The sequence below is a fragment of the Ursus maritimus genome, unplaced genomic scaffold (genome assembly GCF_017311325.1).
Source record: "Ursus maritimus isolate PB19 unplaced genomic scaffold, ASM1731132v1 scaffold_5, whole genome shotgun sequence".
Classification (NCBI taxonomy): Eukaryota; Metazoa; Chordata; class Mammalia; order Carnivora; family Ursidae; genus Ursus; species Ursus maritimus.
In genome coordinates this window covers 21,759,670-21,778,843 of record NW_024426663.1, presented here as the reverse complement: position 1 = coordinate 21,778,843, position 19,174 = coordinate 21,759,670, and the positions used below count along the sequence as shown (strand labels likewise).

At 34.7% G+C, this 19,174-nt stretch overlaps 1 protein-coding gene across 3 annotated transcripts in view; it reads left to right on the top strand.

Moving 5' to 3' along the window:
• Positions 1–19,174, top strand: part of RASA1 (RAS p21 protein activator 1) — a 114,660-nt gene that overhangs the window by 80,773 nt on the left and 14,713 nt on the right. For all 3 annotated transcript variants that reach the window (XM_040622114.1, XM_008700853.2, XM_040622115.1), the window contains exons 10-15: positions 4,066–4,186; positions 5,406–5,562; positions 13,369–13,456; positions 15,418–15,495; positions 17,481–17,638; positions 18,124–18,200. In XM_040622114.1, coding sequence (XP_040478048.1) covers positions 4,066–4,186; positions 5,406–5,562; positions 13,369–13,456; positions 15,418–15,495; positions 17,481–17,638; positions 18,124–18,200 — 679 coding nt within the window. The remainder of the gene's footprint in view (positions 1–4,065; positions 4,187–5,405; positions 5,563–13,368; positions 13,457–15,417; positions 15,496–17,480; positions 17,639–18,123; positions 18,201–19,174) is intronic.

The window sequence follows — 19,174 nt, the reverse complement described above, 5'->3', positions numbered from 1 at the left end:
GGTGACCCTGCATACCCCACGCAGAGTAAGACACTGGGATGGAAAGAGCGGTCCTAGGTAGATCTGCTTTCTGTGTGGAGCTAACACTTCTCGAGACAGACGTTAGAAGCAAAGGAGCCTGTTGAGACAGTGAAGCCCACGATAAAAATAGGCAGCATTTTTTAAGCAGTATGTTTTAGACACTGTTCTTACTAGTTTTTAAAATTTTTCAACAGCTTGATGAGGTCGCTACTGTACAGTAGGGAAATTGAGACTGGAGAGGGTAATGAGCTAGGGCACTGAGTTATCCTTGACTCTTCTTTCTCTCCTATGCTTTGTATCCATACTGTCAGAAACCTCATGCTGACTCTGCCTTCCAAATAAATGTAGCACATAACCACCGTCAGAATCTGACTTTGGTCTCCCTGTTTCCACCTTTGCCCCTTGACACTGCACGACAGTCAGAGGGATCCATTTAAAATGTGAGTCAGATCATTTCACTCTTCTCTTTAATACCTGCACACGTTCTATATTTCATTCAGAGTGAAAGCCAAAGTCCTTACAGTGGCCTCTCAGACCATAGATGTCGTCTCATTGGTCCTCTGAACTCCTGTCTTTATACCATTTCTCTCTCACTTTCTCCACTCATACTGGCTTCTCTGCTGACTTTTAAAATATGCCAGGCTCTCTCCTGCTTTAGGATCTTTGCTTAAGCTGTTGACTCTGCCCAAAACGATTTTTTTTTCTCAAATATCCACTTGCGTCATTCTCTTATTCCTTTTGCTCAGAAATTTGCTTCACAATGAGATTGACCCATACACCTTATTTAATACTGCTACTTGCCCTACCCTGTAAAGCGCTTACCATTTCTTAACATACAGTATGATTTATGTATTATGTTTATTATCTTTCCCTCATTAGAATATATGTTCTTTGGGGTTAAGGATCTTTGATTTGTTCACTGATATATCTCAAGAACTAGAACAGACCCTGGCACTCAACAAACATTTATTGAATTAAATGTACGGGAACATTTAAGACTTCTCCAGAACTGTGCAGAGAGTAGGCCCTAAAGCCTTCGTTTTGTCATCCAGTGATTTACTGGAGTTCGGAAAGTGAAGTTCTGTCCTTGGCCATAGTGTCTTCTAATATATTGGAATCCTTTAGAAACTGTAGATAAGTTTATCAGCCCCTACCTTAATACAGTTTAGAAAAGAGCTATAGAAATCATCCTGAAATCAGATATTTAAATCCAAATATTAGTGTAGTTATGTCTTAAAGAACAAACTACAAATATGCCCCATTCTGTAGCCAATACTAAATATTATCATCATTATTATTTTTAAAGATTTTATTTGAGAGCAAGCATGAGCTGGGGGGGATGCAGATGGAGAGGGAGAGGCAGAATTCCCCACTGAGCAGGGAGGCCAAAGCAGGGCTCTATCCCAGGACTTTGGGATTATGACCTGAGCAGAAGGCAGATGCTTAACTGACTGAGCTACCCAGGTGCCCCTAAATATTATCATTATTGAAATAAAAGACTGATAAGTACAAATCTATATAACCAGGAAAGTAGTCATCACTATTTATCATCTGGGTCCAGTGTATCCTTTTAATTTTTTTATTCTTAAGTCATTTTATGAATAATTCTTAGAAGTAGGAATAAAGGTATAGTCCAAAAAAGGTTATTAGAAAATTTAATAAGAATTTAAACACAGCAAACTCAAATGTTTTTCCATATTTCCTTGGTTATAAAGGCTTGAAATAAGCAGTTGTTAATTCAGTGTCATGCATGGACCTGGAACATACCCATCTTGTAAATCCTAATTCCAGATTTCAGACACATCTCTAATTAATTCTTGCTTTGTAATTACTCTGGTTATTCTTCCCACACTTTCCCTGTCAGAATCCAATACTGATTCCAGATGTAAATATCTCTGTACTGGGCTTTAGATTATGATTCTTGCTTTTTGTTCATGTACTTGAATCATCAAATGGAATAATTTTGAAAACTTGGATGGCTTATGATTTTGTTGGGAGAGTACAGCCTTCTTTGCCCCATAAGGGTAAAATATTTTTCTGTTTAGATTTTTAAACATCAATTTCAGTGATAAATATGGTGAATTTTAAAATTTCTACGTATGTTTCCTTCTACAACCTTTGGATGCAAAGTACCTTTTGTACACTTATAAATCATATTAAGTAAATCTTGGTGCACAAACATAAAAATTAAAAGAACCCTTCTTTTTAGCAAAACGGGACAGTCGAGATTCTTGTCACAATACAGTGTGATGACATCCTTCCTATTAAATGTCTGACTAGGTAGAAACTCCATACTGCCCTCCTCCCCCGCAAAATATATCATTTACTCAGTGTTTCTTGAGTTTGAGAAAGTTTAAGGATACTGTCATCTGAAGAATTATAGTGTGAGATTTTTGCTTATCAAAAATCAATTTTATCATCACAGTAGATCACAAAGTGCTTCTGCCTCTTGCATTCATCTTTTGATTCTTCTAATAATTGTCAAACTCTTCCTATGTCAACTTTTTCTCTTTGCTGTTAGCAGAAAATCAAGAGTTCTGGGCTGTGCTCAATGAAAGCTAATGGTGGGCTTTTATACTTTTTTGAAAGATGCTGCAACATTTGGCAACACCGTTTGAAAAAAAAACCCAACAAAGGATGATGCAATAGAAATATTTATTTCACTCTTGCACCATCCTGTAAGCTAATGGCTGGCAAATGTTTCTGTAAAGGGCTAGATTATAAATATTTTAGGTTTTGCAGTCCCTTCAGTCTCCATCTGAGCTGTTGAACTTTGCCTTTGTAGTGAGAAAGAAACCACAGACAAAACATAAAGGAATGAGTGTGGGTGTGTTTCGATAAAACTTTATGTCCAGCACCAGGCAGTGGGCTGGATTTGGCGCCTGTGCCATGGTTTGCCAATCCCTGATCTTTAGCGTACTTGAGAAGTAATTTTTGAATAATGATGAAATGATTCCTAGGATGATGAAATAGCAGAATGTTTCAAGATAGAGGAAAAATATGATTTATGAAAATCTCATATCTTAGATTTATAAAAGGATCAGATGGACCCATGAAGTCTCTAAGAAAATCGTCATAAAATATTAATCCTAGCAAATAGTAAGAACTACTCAAAAAAGAAATTAAGAAACTGAAATTGAATCCAGTGGATTCCAGTGGTAATACTGATGACAGATTAGTTTTGGAAAGATCATTATAAAGACACTCTTCTCTTTATATTCTTCCTGACATCAGAATTCTTTTTGTTACTTGGGAGGATTTAGCACTTAAGACACATGTGTCCATTCCTGAAAGTCAGAGTTATGTAAAACCATAATGAAAACCACAAAGGTTATGGGATGGTAAGGTTAGGGGTATAACACTCCAGAACCTCATCAGTAACATGTAACAATAAGAACCTAATAAAATGTAGCATAGTTTTTTCTGTGCTAAATGGCTAAGAAATACTTAACTACTACATAAATATGGCACTTTACCTTGAAAAAGACCTGAAGTTTACTTGTCAAAGAGGCTGTCAGAAGGGTTGTGATTATTGTAAGGTGGTAGAAGGATTATTTGAAATCAGATGGTGTTCTAATCCCAGGTGTGGACGGGTGGTGTGGCATATTACGCTTGGTGAATTGAGCGGGCTATGAGGTACTGGAGGTGTGTTTTGTATATTCCCATGCATCTCATATCGGCTAAGTGCAGTTTTCTGCATTCACCTAGTGCATCTCATAGACATAACTGTGCATAAGCTACCAGGAATTAGTTTTATGCTTAAATTCGTTCCCAGTTTATCAGTTCTGTTGGGACAAATTCATGTTGTCAGTGTTACTTGCTATAACAAACAAGGCAACATAACAAAACTGTATTTTTGAGACTTTCTTTGGAAAGCAAAGGATCTCTTAATATATGTTACATTATTTTAGAATTCAGCCTTAAAAACTTTATTTAAATGTTCTAGACAGACATATAACTTGGCTTTTAATTGGTAATTTAGTAGATTTTATTTAATTTCCATCAAGAATTTGTGAAATAATTTTAATGTTTTTAAAAATTCAGGATCAAGAACAAGTTCTCAATGATACAGTAGATGGCAAGGAAATCTATAATACAATTCGTCGAAAAACAAAGGATGCCTTTTATAAAAATATTGTTAAAAAAGGTTATCTTCTAAAAAAGGGTAAGTATTAACTGTAAAGATTCAATTTCAGTATTTTCCATTACTATTTAGTAGAAACAGTGTAAATATTGGGCATAAAACTTCCCACTGATGTATTTAATAAGTTGTTTCAACATGAATTATTAGTAATTGACCCTTGCTTAAAGCTTTTATATCTAAATATCCTTCAAAATCTAGTCTAGGATAAAGAAGGTGTGGTATATATGCACAATGGAATACTACTCAGCCATCAAAAAATGAAATCTTGCCATTTGCAATGACGTGGATGGAACTAGGGTACTATGCCAAGCGAAATAAGTCAGTCAGAGAAAGATAATTATCATATGCTCTCACTCATATGTGGAATTTAAGAAACAAAACAGGATCATGGGGAAGAGAGGAAAAAGTAAAACAAGATGAAATCAGAGAGGGAGACAAACCATGAGAAACTTAATCATAGGAAACAGGATTGCTGGAGGGGAAGGAGGCAGGGGGGATGGGGTGACTAGGTGATGGACATTAGGGCACGTGATGTAATGAGCACTGGGTATTATATAAGATCAATGACCTCTGCCACTGACACTAATAATATAGGTTAATTAATTGAGTTTAAATACAATCTAGAGTCTAGTATATTAAGTCCACATTTTCAAGCAAAGTTTCATGAAACAAGTTTACGTATTTCCAAATATGTCTTTCATTCTTGAGGTCAATTCCAGTGCGAGGTATTTGATTTTTTGCCCCCTGTCTACTCCGTACTTCATTATTTTCTTCCTTTTTAAAGAGAAACTTCTAATGACACTTGTCACATTCATTGTTTTGATGTTTCTGTTTTATAGATTTGCCTCAATTTAACATTAAGAAATGTTAGGGGGTTGGTTGTTAGGGTGTGGGGTGGAAGAGTTTTTTCTTATGATTAAAAAAGAATTATTCCTAAGCAAAAATTTTAAAGATTTTATCTTAATGAAACTTTAAAAGATATAGTTATGGTACCATTGTCATTTACTCTGTGATCCATTAAAACAAGCAGTATAACAAAAGGCATTTTTCTACAGATAAATTTAATAGGCATTTTCTTATTTTGTAAGGATTGGTATATTACTGAAGCTTTGGAATAAAAATGGAAATATGATTTTTATTTTCAGCAACAATTTTTATGATATATATATATACATGACTTCATAGTTTATTATTTGGCTAAGGGAAAGCACTTTTTTTTTTTTTTTTTTTTTTTAACCAGGCAAAGGAAAACGGTGGAAAAACTTATATTTTATCTTAGAGGGCAGTGATGCCCAACTTATTTATTTTGAAAGTGAAAAACGAGCTACCAAACCAAAAGGATTAATAGATCTCAGCGTATGTTCTGTCTATGTTGTTCATGATAGTCTCTTTGGCAGGTAAGAAATTGGTTTCATATTTCTTTTTGGAATTGTTTTAATAATAAAATACTGTGGATATATTCAGATCATTTTTCAAAGCATAGTGAATTTTTGAGAGTCCTAAAATCATCTGAAAATGTCAGATTTACTTTCTAGGGGTAACTTCTGTCTTCCTTATTTATTTTAGACTAACCTGTGCGTGAAATTCCACTTTTGTATTATATAGAAATCTTTGGAATGACATTTCCTGTAGTAAAATATGACCTGTATATCGCATGTTTCCTCCCTCCCCTACTCCCAATCTTTTGAATGACTGACTTTGTGTCTTGTCCTCTTTCCCGTTTTATCAAATTCTCTAACTCATTGCATCTGATAGTTCTGAGTATACTCGGTTGTATTAACAACCTGATAGGCAGGTTCCTAAAAAAATTTAACATTAAGAAACAATTCTGGGGCGCCTGGGTGGCACAGCGGTTAAGCGTCTGCCTTCGGCTTAGGGCGTGATCCCGGTGTTATGGGATCGAGCCCCACATCAGGCTCCTCTGCTATGAGCCTGCTTCTTCCTCTCCCACTCCCCCTGCTTGTGTTCCCTCTCTCGCTGGCTGTCTCTATCTCTGTCAAATAAATAAATAAAATCTTTAAAAAAAAAAAAAGAATTCTAATAAAATAATTGCTTCAGTAGGAAAAAGGAGAGTATTTCAGATTTGGAGTCAAAACATTTTTTCTTACATTAATTTCAAAGTTTTTTAAAAAGTAAATATAAACGTATAAGTTAAAGGTGAATCGTGACCATCACAAAGCTCATCCAGCTCTTGATTACTTCTGATTTTTTGATGAGGAACAATGGCCTTTCTTTACCTGTCACCATCAGTATTATTAATAATTGAATCTAGAGTCTTTTTAGATAAACTTACCCTTTTTAATATATATTAATATATATATTAATACCAATATATAAATATTGGTATTAATAAAACACAAGGCAATTAAAAACAAATGCTTTTTACAACTTTTTTTTCTGCTGCAAGATGGCATTTCTACTAAGCAAGTCTAGCTTTATCCTGTTTAAGTTCAGGAAACTTCAAAACAAATAGCTGTAGAACATACAACCTTGTCATTTCTTTTCTCCAAACTGTGTTTAGGATATCACATTGGTGTTATTTGTAATGTTAACAGTTTGTTTTAAATGGTCAGGGTTTGAGAAATGCTGAATTGAACACATAGTTTATTACCTTAAAGCAGGGCTTTTTGGAATCTCTGCTAGTATTTATATTCTGCATCACTAAGAGGGAATTATAATATGAAATATTTCATGAATCCTTTGACTTTGATAACCCCCCCTTTTTTTTCAAACACTTCCTAATATCTCATAAAAACAGCTCTTCCAAAAAACAAGCAAAAATTTTTTGGGTAAGATAGGATATCCTAAATTTTGTTTTTCCTTCCTTAACAATATGAGAACCTTGGCCTTTGGGTGTGGTTAGATCAGACCTCTGGCTCTTTTCATCTTTCTGCTCTGCCTGCCTTTGCGTGTACTGAATTATTCCTCACAAAACAGTTTTTCCTTCATGGTACCAAAATGGCCTACAGTACCCAGAGAAGGAAAAAGTAAGCATTCCCTCTGGTAATGATTGAAAATCCTGAGAATGCACTGTTGAGCCACCTCTCAATCAGTGTATAGTTGTGGCTTACCTGAAGTAGCAAAGGAATGGGATTACCTTTTATAAACGGAGGCTATTGGGTGCCCAAACCCCGTTGCTGAGGATGAGCCCACTGAAATAGAGGCTGCTATGTATTCTCTCTGGGAGAGGGAAATGGATGTTGGGGAGACAACCACACTATTCACCACCAAACATGGTTTATTTGTGCTATAAATAGCTGCAAGAGGGAAGAGATTTTGGGGACAAGCATATTGAAATAAGTAATATGAAATAGGTGGTTCTTAAGCTGAGCCGTGGAAGATGGGTATAAATTCATTTAGATAATTAGATCAGAGCTTTCCCAATCTGCGTGCCACGAATAGGTTATGGGTGTCCCTTGAGGTATTGGTGGTTATAAAAATGTTACTGTAATAAAAATATTAAATGTTTTAAGTTTCAGCATTTCATTATTGTAAAATATATAGGGGAGTTCTTCAAAAAATGTAACTTTAGATATATTTTTTAGATATTTAGATTTTTTTTCATTGTTACTTCTTCAATTGGCTTTAGTGTGTAGTTATTTTCCCACCATCAAGGGCAATTTGGTGATTAAAGCTGAAAAGTCATTAAAATCACAAGATAAAAACAGTAGCCTTAAAAATTCAACCTATTAATTAGGCCACTTAAGAAATGTATTGGGATAACTAAATCCAGTAAATCTTCTCTTCCTCAGCCTAAATATTTTGCATATAAGTTGAATAAATCAGTGGTGCCAGGCACACTGTGTTGGCACCATACCACTAAAGAACTAAGTTTTAAATAAAAGTCCCTCTGCCCCCATAGGTTCCCCTCCCAATCCCCTCCTTTCCATAGATCTGTTCCTACAAAATCAAATTATACTCTGGAAGCTTGTTAGGAGATCTTGGAATTAATAGCTAAAGCTAAAGCCAAAATGCTTCTCATGGAGTTGGAGAACTTCCTTGTTGAATCAGTCTGTGTGGAAATTGCCACTTGTATGTTTGGAACCAAAAAGCAAAAGCAATAAAAGAGATACTGTTTTCAGATAGTATTAGGTTGTGTTCAGATAGTATTATCAGGAAATGCATCGGTGAATCAAATGATAGGCTGTATACAGATCCAGAGATTACATTTTCACTGTATACTGATGAATCTGCAAACATTAGAGAAATACTTGGACGTAAATTATTGGTCATTCAAAGAGGTACCAAAAGAAAATATTAAAGATAAAGTATTCAAAAAGTAAAGGAATCCTTTGGAACAACGAAGATACTGTAGAAATAGTATTTATGACCAGTGATGAAGCTTCATGATAGGAACATTTAAAGGTTTTACATCAAAAATTCATTTTGGAAAATAAGCAATACAGAGAGACTCTTACATGTAAAAGTCGGTTTGTAGACCAGAATTCCACATGAAATGTTATAAAATGGAGTCTAATAAATGCAAGCTGCTTCAGCTGCATGTTTTCAGTTTTATGGGAGGAAATGGGATCAGAATACCACTGTACTGTTTGATACCAGAGTCCGTAAGCTGTCCAAAAGAAGAGCTTTGCGGAAGCTTATGATGTACAAGAAAAAAACTTCTTGGCAAATGATTTGCACTTAGCAGATTAGTTGAAGAATGGGTAAAACTTCCTCAGAATTAGAAGTACAACACAAAAATATATTAATGTGCTCTGATAGCTTATAGATTCAAAGCAGAAATTCAACTTTGGAAAAATGAGGTTAAAAATGATTCCCCAGTGATACTTAAAATTTGAATAACAAGAATCTTAAAAGAATTATTAAGACTAATAAAAGTACATCTGTGTAAATTTGGGTGGGGGAAAAAGCTGTAACATTATTTTTGACATATTTTCTATGAACAGGCACTAGTGGACCGAAAACCAGTTTGCAGTATCAAAAAGAAAGGTCAATGTTACACTTGCCAATTAAAGAAAATGACTGTAGGGTTAAAGATCAGGTCTTCTAATGCAGTTTAAAGAGACTGAATTATTTCTTTTATGGTTAACATCAAGAAAGGCGTTTGAGGAAGCAGTAAAGCAGTAAAAATACATTTACCATTTGCTATAGGATCACAGCTTGCTTCTTGTGCAGAGTTTCTTGTTGAAGGTGGCTTTTAAGACTCTGACATTGTATTTAATGATACCAAGTCTAAACCTGGTATGAAAAAATTATGTTCATGGGAACTAAGGTACAAGTCTTTTATTTTAAAGAACTGAGTTTTTTCCAAAGTATGCCAGTTTACCATCATCAACTATATTTTTGACAGCCTTACTATGGAAGAGTTGGGAAGTACCAAGAAAGAGCAGATCCCAAGAAAAACAGCATCAGCAAAGTATATTTCAAGGAAATGAAAGACACCTCTACCAGATAGTAGGACTAATGAAAAATAGGTTGACATCAAATTATGTATCATGGAATGTAAATATCATAGTATGAAAGGGGGAATCATGGATGAATGCAGTTCTTTTTCTTTGAAATATATGGCTGGCGCTGAACATTTCTTGCTTTTTGTATGCATAGAACCCAATACACTGACTGACCTGCATTTGAATGAAATGTAATGTGAAAGTTAACAACAGCTCCTTGCAACAGAGGTGAACAGCATGCTTGCTCTCGCCATGGTGAAGGGTAGCATTGCTCATTTGCCTGTTTTCTCAAACTGCTTTAGCTTCACAGCTATGCAATTTTTTCCAGATTATTTTCAGTATTAAGAGGTCACTAAATACTTTCTTTATATTAAACTTCTAACTTCTAATATTGCTTTACTTTAAATAGAATCATTTCAGAAGCATGGGCTGAAAGATATTTCAGTGATAGAGTTACTGTAGTGAGTAATATATGGGAATGTTTACACCTTTTCATAGGCTGAATCTTTCATTGTGGTGGTATTTACTATCTTCACTTAGGAATGATGTTTTCACTGGATATTAAATTTTAGGTTGACAATTATTTTCTTTCAGTGTTTTAAAGATTATTTATGAGTGAGTGAGAGCAAAAGACTGAGAGAATGAGTAGGAGGGGCAAAGGGAGAAGCAGACTCCCTGTGGAGCAGGGAGCCCCACGTGGGGCTCTATTCCAGGATCCTGGGATCATGACCTGAGCCAAAGCAGATGCTTAAACAACTGAGCCACCCAGGCGCCCTTCTTTCAGCATTTTAAACAATGTTTTCTGCCTTCCACCTTTTTCTTTTTTTCTGATTATTTCTCTTTTAGAGATAATATATCTTTTTTTCTCTTTCAGGTGTACTATATTTCATCTTTTTCTGGTTACTTGGAGATTTTTCTTTAGATTTTTAGCAGTTAAACAAAAATGTGCCTACTATAAATTTTCCTCAAAAACTTTATCCTAATTATTTGCAGAGCTTCTTCAGTTTGATACCTGATGTCTTTTTTGAGTTCTAGGAAAGTCTTGGTTACTCTCTCTTTAAACAGTTCTTCCGCCACATTTTCTTTCATCTTCTGTGATTCATGTTACATGTTATATCTTTTTTAAAGATTTATTTAGAGAGAGAGCGGCTGGGGGCAGGAGGAGAGGAAGAGAGAATTTCAAGCAGATTCCCCGCTGAGTGCAGAGCACGACACAGGGCTTGATATCATGACCTGAGCCGAAATCAAGAGTCGGCTTCACCAACTGAGCCGCTGAGGCGCCCCAGCATGTTAAATCTTTTACTAGGTCCCATGTGCCTATTACATAGTTTTCTGTTCTGTGTTTGTCATAATTTTTTTTTATGTGCCCTAGACTGGATATTCTGATTTGTCTTCCAGTTCACAAATACACTCTTCTGCAGTTAAATGCATTTCTTGAGGTCTTAATTTAATTAATTACATTTTTCAGTTTAGAGTTTCCATTTGATTCTTTCATAGATGTAGTTAGCTGGCAAAATTATCTATTTTGTTACCTATTTTCTTAAACGTTTTAATTACAGTTATTTGAATGTTGTATCTAACAATATCTGGATTATATGTAGGTCTTTCCCCTTCGTTTGTTTTCTTAGATTGGCTTTTCAGTTGGTTGAATCACGATTCCTGTGATACGTACTTATGTTTGACTGAATGGTGGACATTGTGTATGAAAGATTGTAGAAGCTATGGATAATGTTATTGCCTCCAGAAAGGGCTGTTCTGCCAGATAAGTCCCCTCAGGGATCAAATGGAGGTATTGGTGAAGGCTGTTCTATTTTCTGGTTTGCCCTTCTTTTGAAGGCATGGGTAGGGGTCTCAGATGAAAGCCTTCTCTTTTAAAGGCCCTAAAATCATTTGTCTCTCCTAGCAGTATGAAACTGCTGTGCTGGTTAGTTTTGGGGCCTCTTAGATGCTGCTTCCTTCTGCTAGGCTTCTCAGCTTCTTGCCCTGTGCAGTTTAGGAATTGGCAAATGCCTTGAAAGGAAAAGCTGTGGAGAAGTTCAGGCTCACCTCACTATGATCTTGGCCTCTTAAGTCTTAGTTGCTCTGTTGTTCTCCAGTGATTTCCAACAGTTGTCTTTTGTTTTATATATATTTTATGGAGCCAGGAAGGCCATTGTGATTCAAGCCACTTTCAGAAGCTGAAGTTTCCAACTTGTATTTGTATTATTTTATAGCATTCTCAAAGCATGAAAGGATGGTTTTTAAGTAAATATTAAGCTTGTACTGTGGGTATTTTGCTATGGCCTCCTAACGCTGAAGTAAGAGATATAATCTGGTTAATGCAAGAAATAGGAATAACATTTATTGAGTTTTGAGTTTCAAAAACATGAAGGCCTTTATTTATTTAGTAAAGATTTTATTTACTTATTTATTTGAGAGAGTGAGAGAGAACACAGCAGGGTGAAGGGCAGAGGGAGAGGCAGACTCCCTGCCGAGCAGGGAGCCCCATGTGGGACTTGATCCTGGGACTCCCAGATCATGACCTGAGCTGAAGGCAGACGCTCAACCAACTGAGCTACCCAGGCGCCCTGGCCCTTACTTACTTACTTTACCTATTTATTTATCTACCTACCTACCTACCTACCTACCTATCATTAATTATGTTCAGTTAGCCAACATCATTAGTTTTTGATCTAGTGTTCATTAGTTGCACATAACACCCAGTGCTCATCATAACACATGCCCTCCTTAACACCCATCACCCGGCCCCCCAGCCCTCCATGCACCCACCCCCCTTCTGAAACCCTCAGTTTGTTTCCCAGAGTCCAGAGTCTCTCATGGTTTGTCTTCCTGTCTGATTTCTCCCCCTTCAGTTTTCCTACCCTTCCCCTATGGTCCTCTGTGCTATTCCATATGTTCCACATGAGTGAAACCATACGATTTTTGTCTTTCTCTTCTTATTTCACTTAGCATAATCCCCTCCAGTTCCATCCATGTCGATGCAAATGGTGGGTATTCGTCCTTTCTGATGGCTGAGTAATATTCATTGTATATATGTATCACATCTTCTTTATCCATTCATCTACTGAAGGGCATCTCGGCTCCTTCCACAGTTTGGCTATTGTGGACACTGCTGCTATGAACATTGGAGTGGCCCTTATTAAACATTTATAATCCTTTTCAGGTCTAGTTGGAAAGACAACAAACACATCTTCAAAAAAGATATAAACTATTTTAGTATGGTGCATACTATTGGAGGACAAGAACTGATATGTACTGTATACCATTGTTGGGTTATTTAATCATCAGAACAAGCATATGTGTGAGCAGATGTTTCCATTTTAACAGATGAGGAAAAATTGTAAAAAAAAAAAAAATTGAAAATACATATAAAAATAGATTTTAAAAAATCACCCACAATCTACCTGTGAGAGATAACCACTAAGAACATTTTGGTCTAGGAACATGTCTAGTCTTTTTCCAGCACTTATGAATGTATAATATATATTACTATGAAGTAATGAGTTTATAACATTTTGCTTTAAAAAGTGTTTAGATTAGCTATATGCAATTCTAGCATAAAACATTTTTAAACTTTGTAAGGATTGATAGAATTTCAGTGGTGCTGACAAAAAGTTCTTAAAAATATATGCAACTGATATTTTCTTTTCAGTAATGCTTTGGACAGTGGAGTATTGGTTCTCTAAATTAAGAATGATGTCAATTGAAATACATTATATATGTTGTGATTTTTGGTGTGTTTTAATGCTTTTTGTTAAGCTTCCTAATCACTTTTCTGTTTATATTTTAAAGGCCAAACTGTTTTCAGATAGTGGTTCAGCACTTTAGTGAAGAACATTACATTTTTTACTTTGCAGGAGAAACTCCAGAACAAGCAGAGGTAAGTTAATTGTTTTCTCAACGACTGCTAACCTTTATTTAGCTCATGTTTTCTTTTTAACTAAGAAACTATTGCATATATGATAAAGTAATACAAAGGAAGACTGAAATCGAATAATCTTTTTATTTCAAGGAATGAGAACTCTGATGTGTAAAATTTTTTTTGAAAGAAATGCAGCAAAAAACTCAGTGAAGGGCTATTAGGAATGAGAACTCCATTTTAAATTGATCTTTAAATACTCTGATGTTGAGTCCAACTGAGAATGCTCATTTAAAATCCTCTCTGCAGAAAGGTTATAGATATTCTCAGTACAATTGAAAGGTAAGCCAGTTAGTTTTGCAAACAAGCATTGTTATTCTTTACTGGTTGAACTTCATGTCTAAAAACAGAAGTTCAGTCATCAAAAATAAAAGTATTTGAGCAACTTTGTTTTTCTCTAAACCTACATATGATGCCTACTTTCAGCACTAGGCATTGATCCACATGCAGTGCCCTTCTTATTTTATTAAACTTTCAGCAGTGCTGTGACAAGAGAATCTTTTCCAAAAACTCTTTTTAAAAATACTTTGATTTCTTTGAACCATAATATATCAGGGGTGTTTACTGGTATTTTATACAAATACGGTGATACTTCTTCTGCTTATACTCTACGGGAAGAATCTGAAGGTGGTTAAGAGGTCAAAGAAAACAACTTTTTGTAAATAGAAGATACTGTGCCAATTCTGGATATGAGGCAGAAGCTTTTAAAACTGGATCCTGGCATGCGTCCCTGATTCATAAATTATGAAAATATCTTAGACTGTAGAATTGATGAATGAGCCACATAATGTTTTGTGGTTCACAATTGAATGTCATGTTTCAAATCTTGGCAAAATATTTCAAATAAACATTATTAACATATAACACACAAAAAACCTGGTTTTGTGGGTATTATCCCTACTATTTAGATGCAGAAAGTAGAGTTCAAAACATTTTGTTAACAGTTTTTTTTTTTTTTTTTGAATGCTAGAAATTGAGTTAGGAAAGAAATTTAAACTTCAGTTTCCTATCCTCCAATTATTTCACCAGGTTCCCTCTTTCTAAATAAAGGTATGTTATATACCTTGATGACATTTCAGTATAAATAGAACATTTTCTTATATTTATATGTAAGCTTTACATATTCTTTATTTCCATATACCACTTGAAGTCCAAAAATACTATTGGTATTTCCAGTTTTTGTTACTTGGGTGGCCTTTGGGATCGGTGGTTACTCTCTTCTAGTTCTAAAAGCTATGGTATTTGATTAGGTCGTAATTTGTTCTGTAAAGACGTCCTCTAAACATTCAGAGTTCAGACTGAAATAGTCAACAAGCTAAAGATAAACTGAGTAAAGCAGTAGTGCACAGCTTTGTGGAAATAAGTAAGCTAAAGTGAAATATTTAGCTTTATTTTTGATAAACCTAAGATTTCTCCAAACCACTAGATAAACATTTGAAAATATAGCGTCTTGAATATTAGCCTGAAAACTGTTTTGAATCTAATGTTACATTTGAAAGGCTTACAAATAACCCAGACCCCCTTACACATTCTACCCTTATCATGGTCTAAGGTAAGAGTAGGTGCTGGTCATCAAGTCAGTCATCACATGATCAGTTGGTTTTAGCAATCAGCCCTCCTTTCACAAAATATAACTGTTTAATAATTTTACATGGATTTTATTTTTTGGCTAATTAATGGTCACTCATGGTATACTTAACATTAATTTAGGGATTCAACAAAAATACAATTTGAAGGATGATTATAATTGTTTTGGTCATCGTTTTATTTTGTGGGGCCCCCAGTGTAAAAGTGCAGCACACTCTGAGTATAGCAGTGGCCATCTGGAGCAGGAAAGAACTGAATTTGGGGGAAAAAATCCTGATGATTGGAAACTGAATAAACTAATGTATATTTCTTTGACATGCTGTTATTTTTTGTAGGACTGGATGAAAGGTCTGCAGGCATTTTGCAGTTTACGGAAAAGTAGTCCAGGGTCATCTAATAAACGCCTGCGTCAGGTGAAACTTGATTTTCTTTGATTTGATGTTATCACGTTTCACTTTATTACTTTGCTCTTTATTTCTATCAGAACTGTTTTGGGCTACATTTCAAACTCTTCTGAGTACTTTTTTGTTTGTTTTTTAAAATATTTATTTATTTATTTATTTTTATAATATTCAGTTAGCCAACATACAGTGCATCATTAGGTTTTGTACGTATATACAATGGAATATTACTCAGCCATCAGAAAGGATGAATACCCACCATTTGCATCAACATGGATGGAACTGGAGGGGATTATGCTAAGTGAAGTAAGTTAAGCAGAGAAAGACAGTTATCGTATGGTTTCACTCATGTGTGGAACATAAGAAATAACACTTCTGAGTTCTTAAGAGAAGTTTATCTTTTCAGGCATTTTAAAGCCATGCTTCCACTTTGTTCAGTAGCAGGAGAAATATTTATGAAAAAGAAGTTTCTTTATATACATGCTGGGTACTTAGTCCATAATGCCATCTTTTGAATACATACCAAGGATTTTTTTTTTCTTTGACTTAAAATAACAATACCAACCAACAACAATAGAAACCATTCTGTTAGGCACTTTCATTCGTTTTTTTCTTGAAAGAATTATTTTGGCCTATTTCAAAAAGTACAACTAAAGGTAATTATTGAAAAGATCATCTGACTTTAAGTATTAATCCAAATAAACTTTACGGTTTTTTGCTTTGTAGTCTATTGTGTAACTGTTAGCTAGTGTCCTGTCTTATTTGAACCGTAACATGTTGTACGTGTTCATTTTATAGAGTTAAGCTGGGCTTTCTCTTTCTTTCTAGGTATGTATAGTCAACTCTGTACCCTCCATATCTTTGCTTTTTTTTTTTTTTTCTGTATTGTTATCCCTAGATAGTTGGAAAAAATAATTTTAATATTCTTGAGTTTTGAGGAACATTACTACAGCATTTATTGACCAAAGGTGATTCTTGTTTTATTTATGGAAATTTCCAATAAGCTTTGTGAATTTAATATATTGTTCTATTGCAAGTCAATAAATGGTTAATATTTAGTCAATAAATGGTTAATATAAGTTACATTTCCTGTAACCAAAAGTCTGACCCTTTCCCCAAGGACATTTAATTATACACATAATTGTGTTCTCAGATCTTTTTTTTAACGTTTTTGTAAACTGTAAAAAAAAAAATCAGACTGAGTTTTTGCAGATTGTGTCTTGTGTGAAACTTTAGCTATGAAGTTATCATTTTTAGCTATAATACTACAGAATAAGAAATAATAAAATCATAGCTAACATCTCTTGAGCCCTTTTGCTGGTACTCTCCTGTATGCTTTTACATGTATTATTTCGAATCTTTACAACAACTTGCAGTGTAGACTTTATCCTAATTTTCTGAGGAGTTGAGGCTCAGAGAGGCTGACTTGTCCTACACCATAGAAGCAGTATGTGGCAAGGGGGAAAGAGAACCTGATACTAGAAAGTGAATGATCTCAGTTTTGGCATCAAAACTGACAAATAGCTTCTTTGGATTTGTATCTTTTTCTGTAAAATGAGAAGGCAGGATCAGTGTTGTAAACATATTTTCTAGCTGTGGAAGTTTATAGATAAATCTCCCAGGTGAGCTTTATATAACCTACAGGATTTTGATTTGGGTGGTGACAGTTTTTTACTTAAGTTAAAATAAAATCCTCTATTTCCATTTTCTCTGAACTATTTTTTAGTAAAAAAGGTGCATTTCATTAAACTGCTACAAGAATGTAATTGGAGGAATAACTTAAAATGGCACTTTTTTAAAAAAAAAAGAATTATTTTAAATGCTTGAATGTTGTATTTTATACATCACATAAAAAGGAAAATATAATTACAGGTCATAATGTCTGAAGAAAGGGGAAAAATTAGTCAGTTTTGGGTTATTTTTAAATAGTAATTACTTTTGAAACCTAATGCATAATTCTTGAAATCTGGGGTAACAATTTTTTGTGTTTTCTTTAGGTCAGCAGTCTTGTTTTACACATTGAAGAGGCCCATAAACTCCCTGTAAAACATTTTACTAATCCATATTGTAACATCTACCTGAATAGTGTCCAAGTAGCAAAAACTCATGCAAGGGAAGGGCAAAACCCTGTATGGTCGGAAGAGTTTGTCTTTGAGTAAGTCTGATTTTATCATTACATTAAATCTTTTTCTTTTACCCTTTTGCCCCTGCATTCTCTCTCTCTCTCTTTTTGTCTCTGTCTCTGAACTACCAGAACAAAGGGCTGAGTCCAGGCATTTTAGTAGTACTTATATATTTTTTCCCTGCTTTTATTACTGAAGTGCTGTGTTCTTGGTTTTTCACCTAGTTATTAATAGGAATTAGTGTTAACTGACAAGTTCAGAAGCATTTACTTAAGAGACATATAAAAAACGTTTACAATAGTTTCCAGGATTTACTTGAGGAGGTTAAAGATAGTAGGAAAAGTATGATTTGCTTGTCTGCATTCCTGTATTCCAAATAATAATACGTTTTGAATCCAGCATGCATGTTCAGATTGTTTAATAGCAGAAATAAGGGACTTATTCGATAGTAGAAATAAAAGACTTAGAATTTGATGCCAGGGTATTTTGTTAATTCTTTTTCTTTTTGGTCCTCTAGTGATCTTCCTCCTGACATCAACAGATTTGAGATAACTCTTAGTAATAAAACAAAGAAAAGCAAAGATCCTGATATTTGTAAGTTGATACAGAAATTTTACTTTTTTAAACTCATAATGTAGTCTAAAAAAGTGCAAATAATATATAATTTGACATAGTTTCTTTTTGTACTTCTAAAAGTTTTGATTGTTGAGGAAGAGTTTCATAAGATAAAAAGACCAAAATGGCTAAATAGTACATATTGTAAACTTAAACTCTTGATTTAATCTTTCATCTTCCCTTCCCTCCCCAGTGGACAGGAACAAGAGAACAGTAAGAGTGGCCATATTTCTATGGTGCTTCCACTATCCCTTCTTTGTACTTTGTAGGTTTTTCCTGTTTTCGTATAGTTTTATGTAAGTGGATAAAATCACTCTATTAAAAATTTTTCTTTAAATTTATTCATTTCTGGTGAACCTTTTCCATTCTTATTCTCAGTAGCACACCTTCACCCAGCCTGTTGCTGAAACAGGTGGCAGTGAGATTTAGCCGTTCACATCAGAGTGAATTAGGTTAATACCTTCTTAAAAGTCAGCCTTAGGGAAAGAATTTTCCTCTACAAAATATTTATTCTGTCGGTTCTGTACTATTTAAATGCTTAACACTTTTTTAGTGGTTCCCTGTTACTTTTAAAATAAAATCCAAACCTGTAGTAAACACAGAAGAAAGGCCCTTTCCTGATCTACTCCTCCACCATGTTGCTTTCATAGTGTGTCTCTGGTATATCCTCTCTCTAGTTATACCAGCTTTCTTTGTAGCTCTGAAGCGATCCATGGATTTTAAAAGTGCCCATCATACCTTCTGTTTGGACTATGCTCTTTTTCTCTGCCTTTCTACGTAGCTACACCTCCACAGCCTGTTAAGTGTCAGCTTAAGGGTTACCTGTTTGGAATGGATTTTTCCATGGGCTGAATTACTTATTTCTTTTACTTCGGTAGCATTAGCCACTGTTAACAGCACTCACCACACTGTATTGTACCATGATTGATTTCTTGCCTTACTGTGACCTCCAT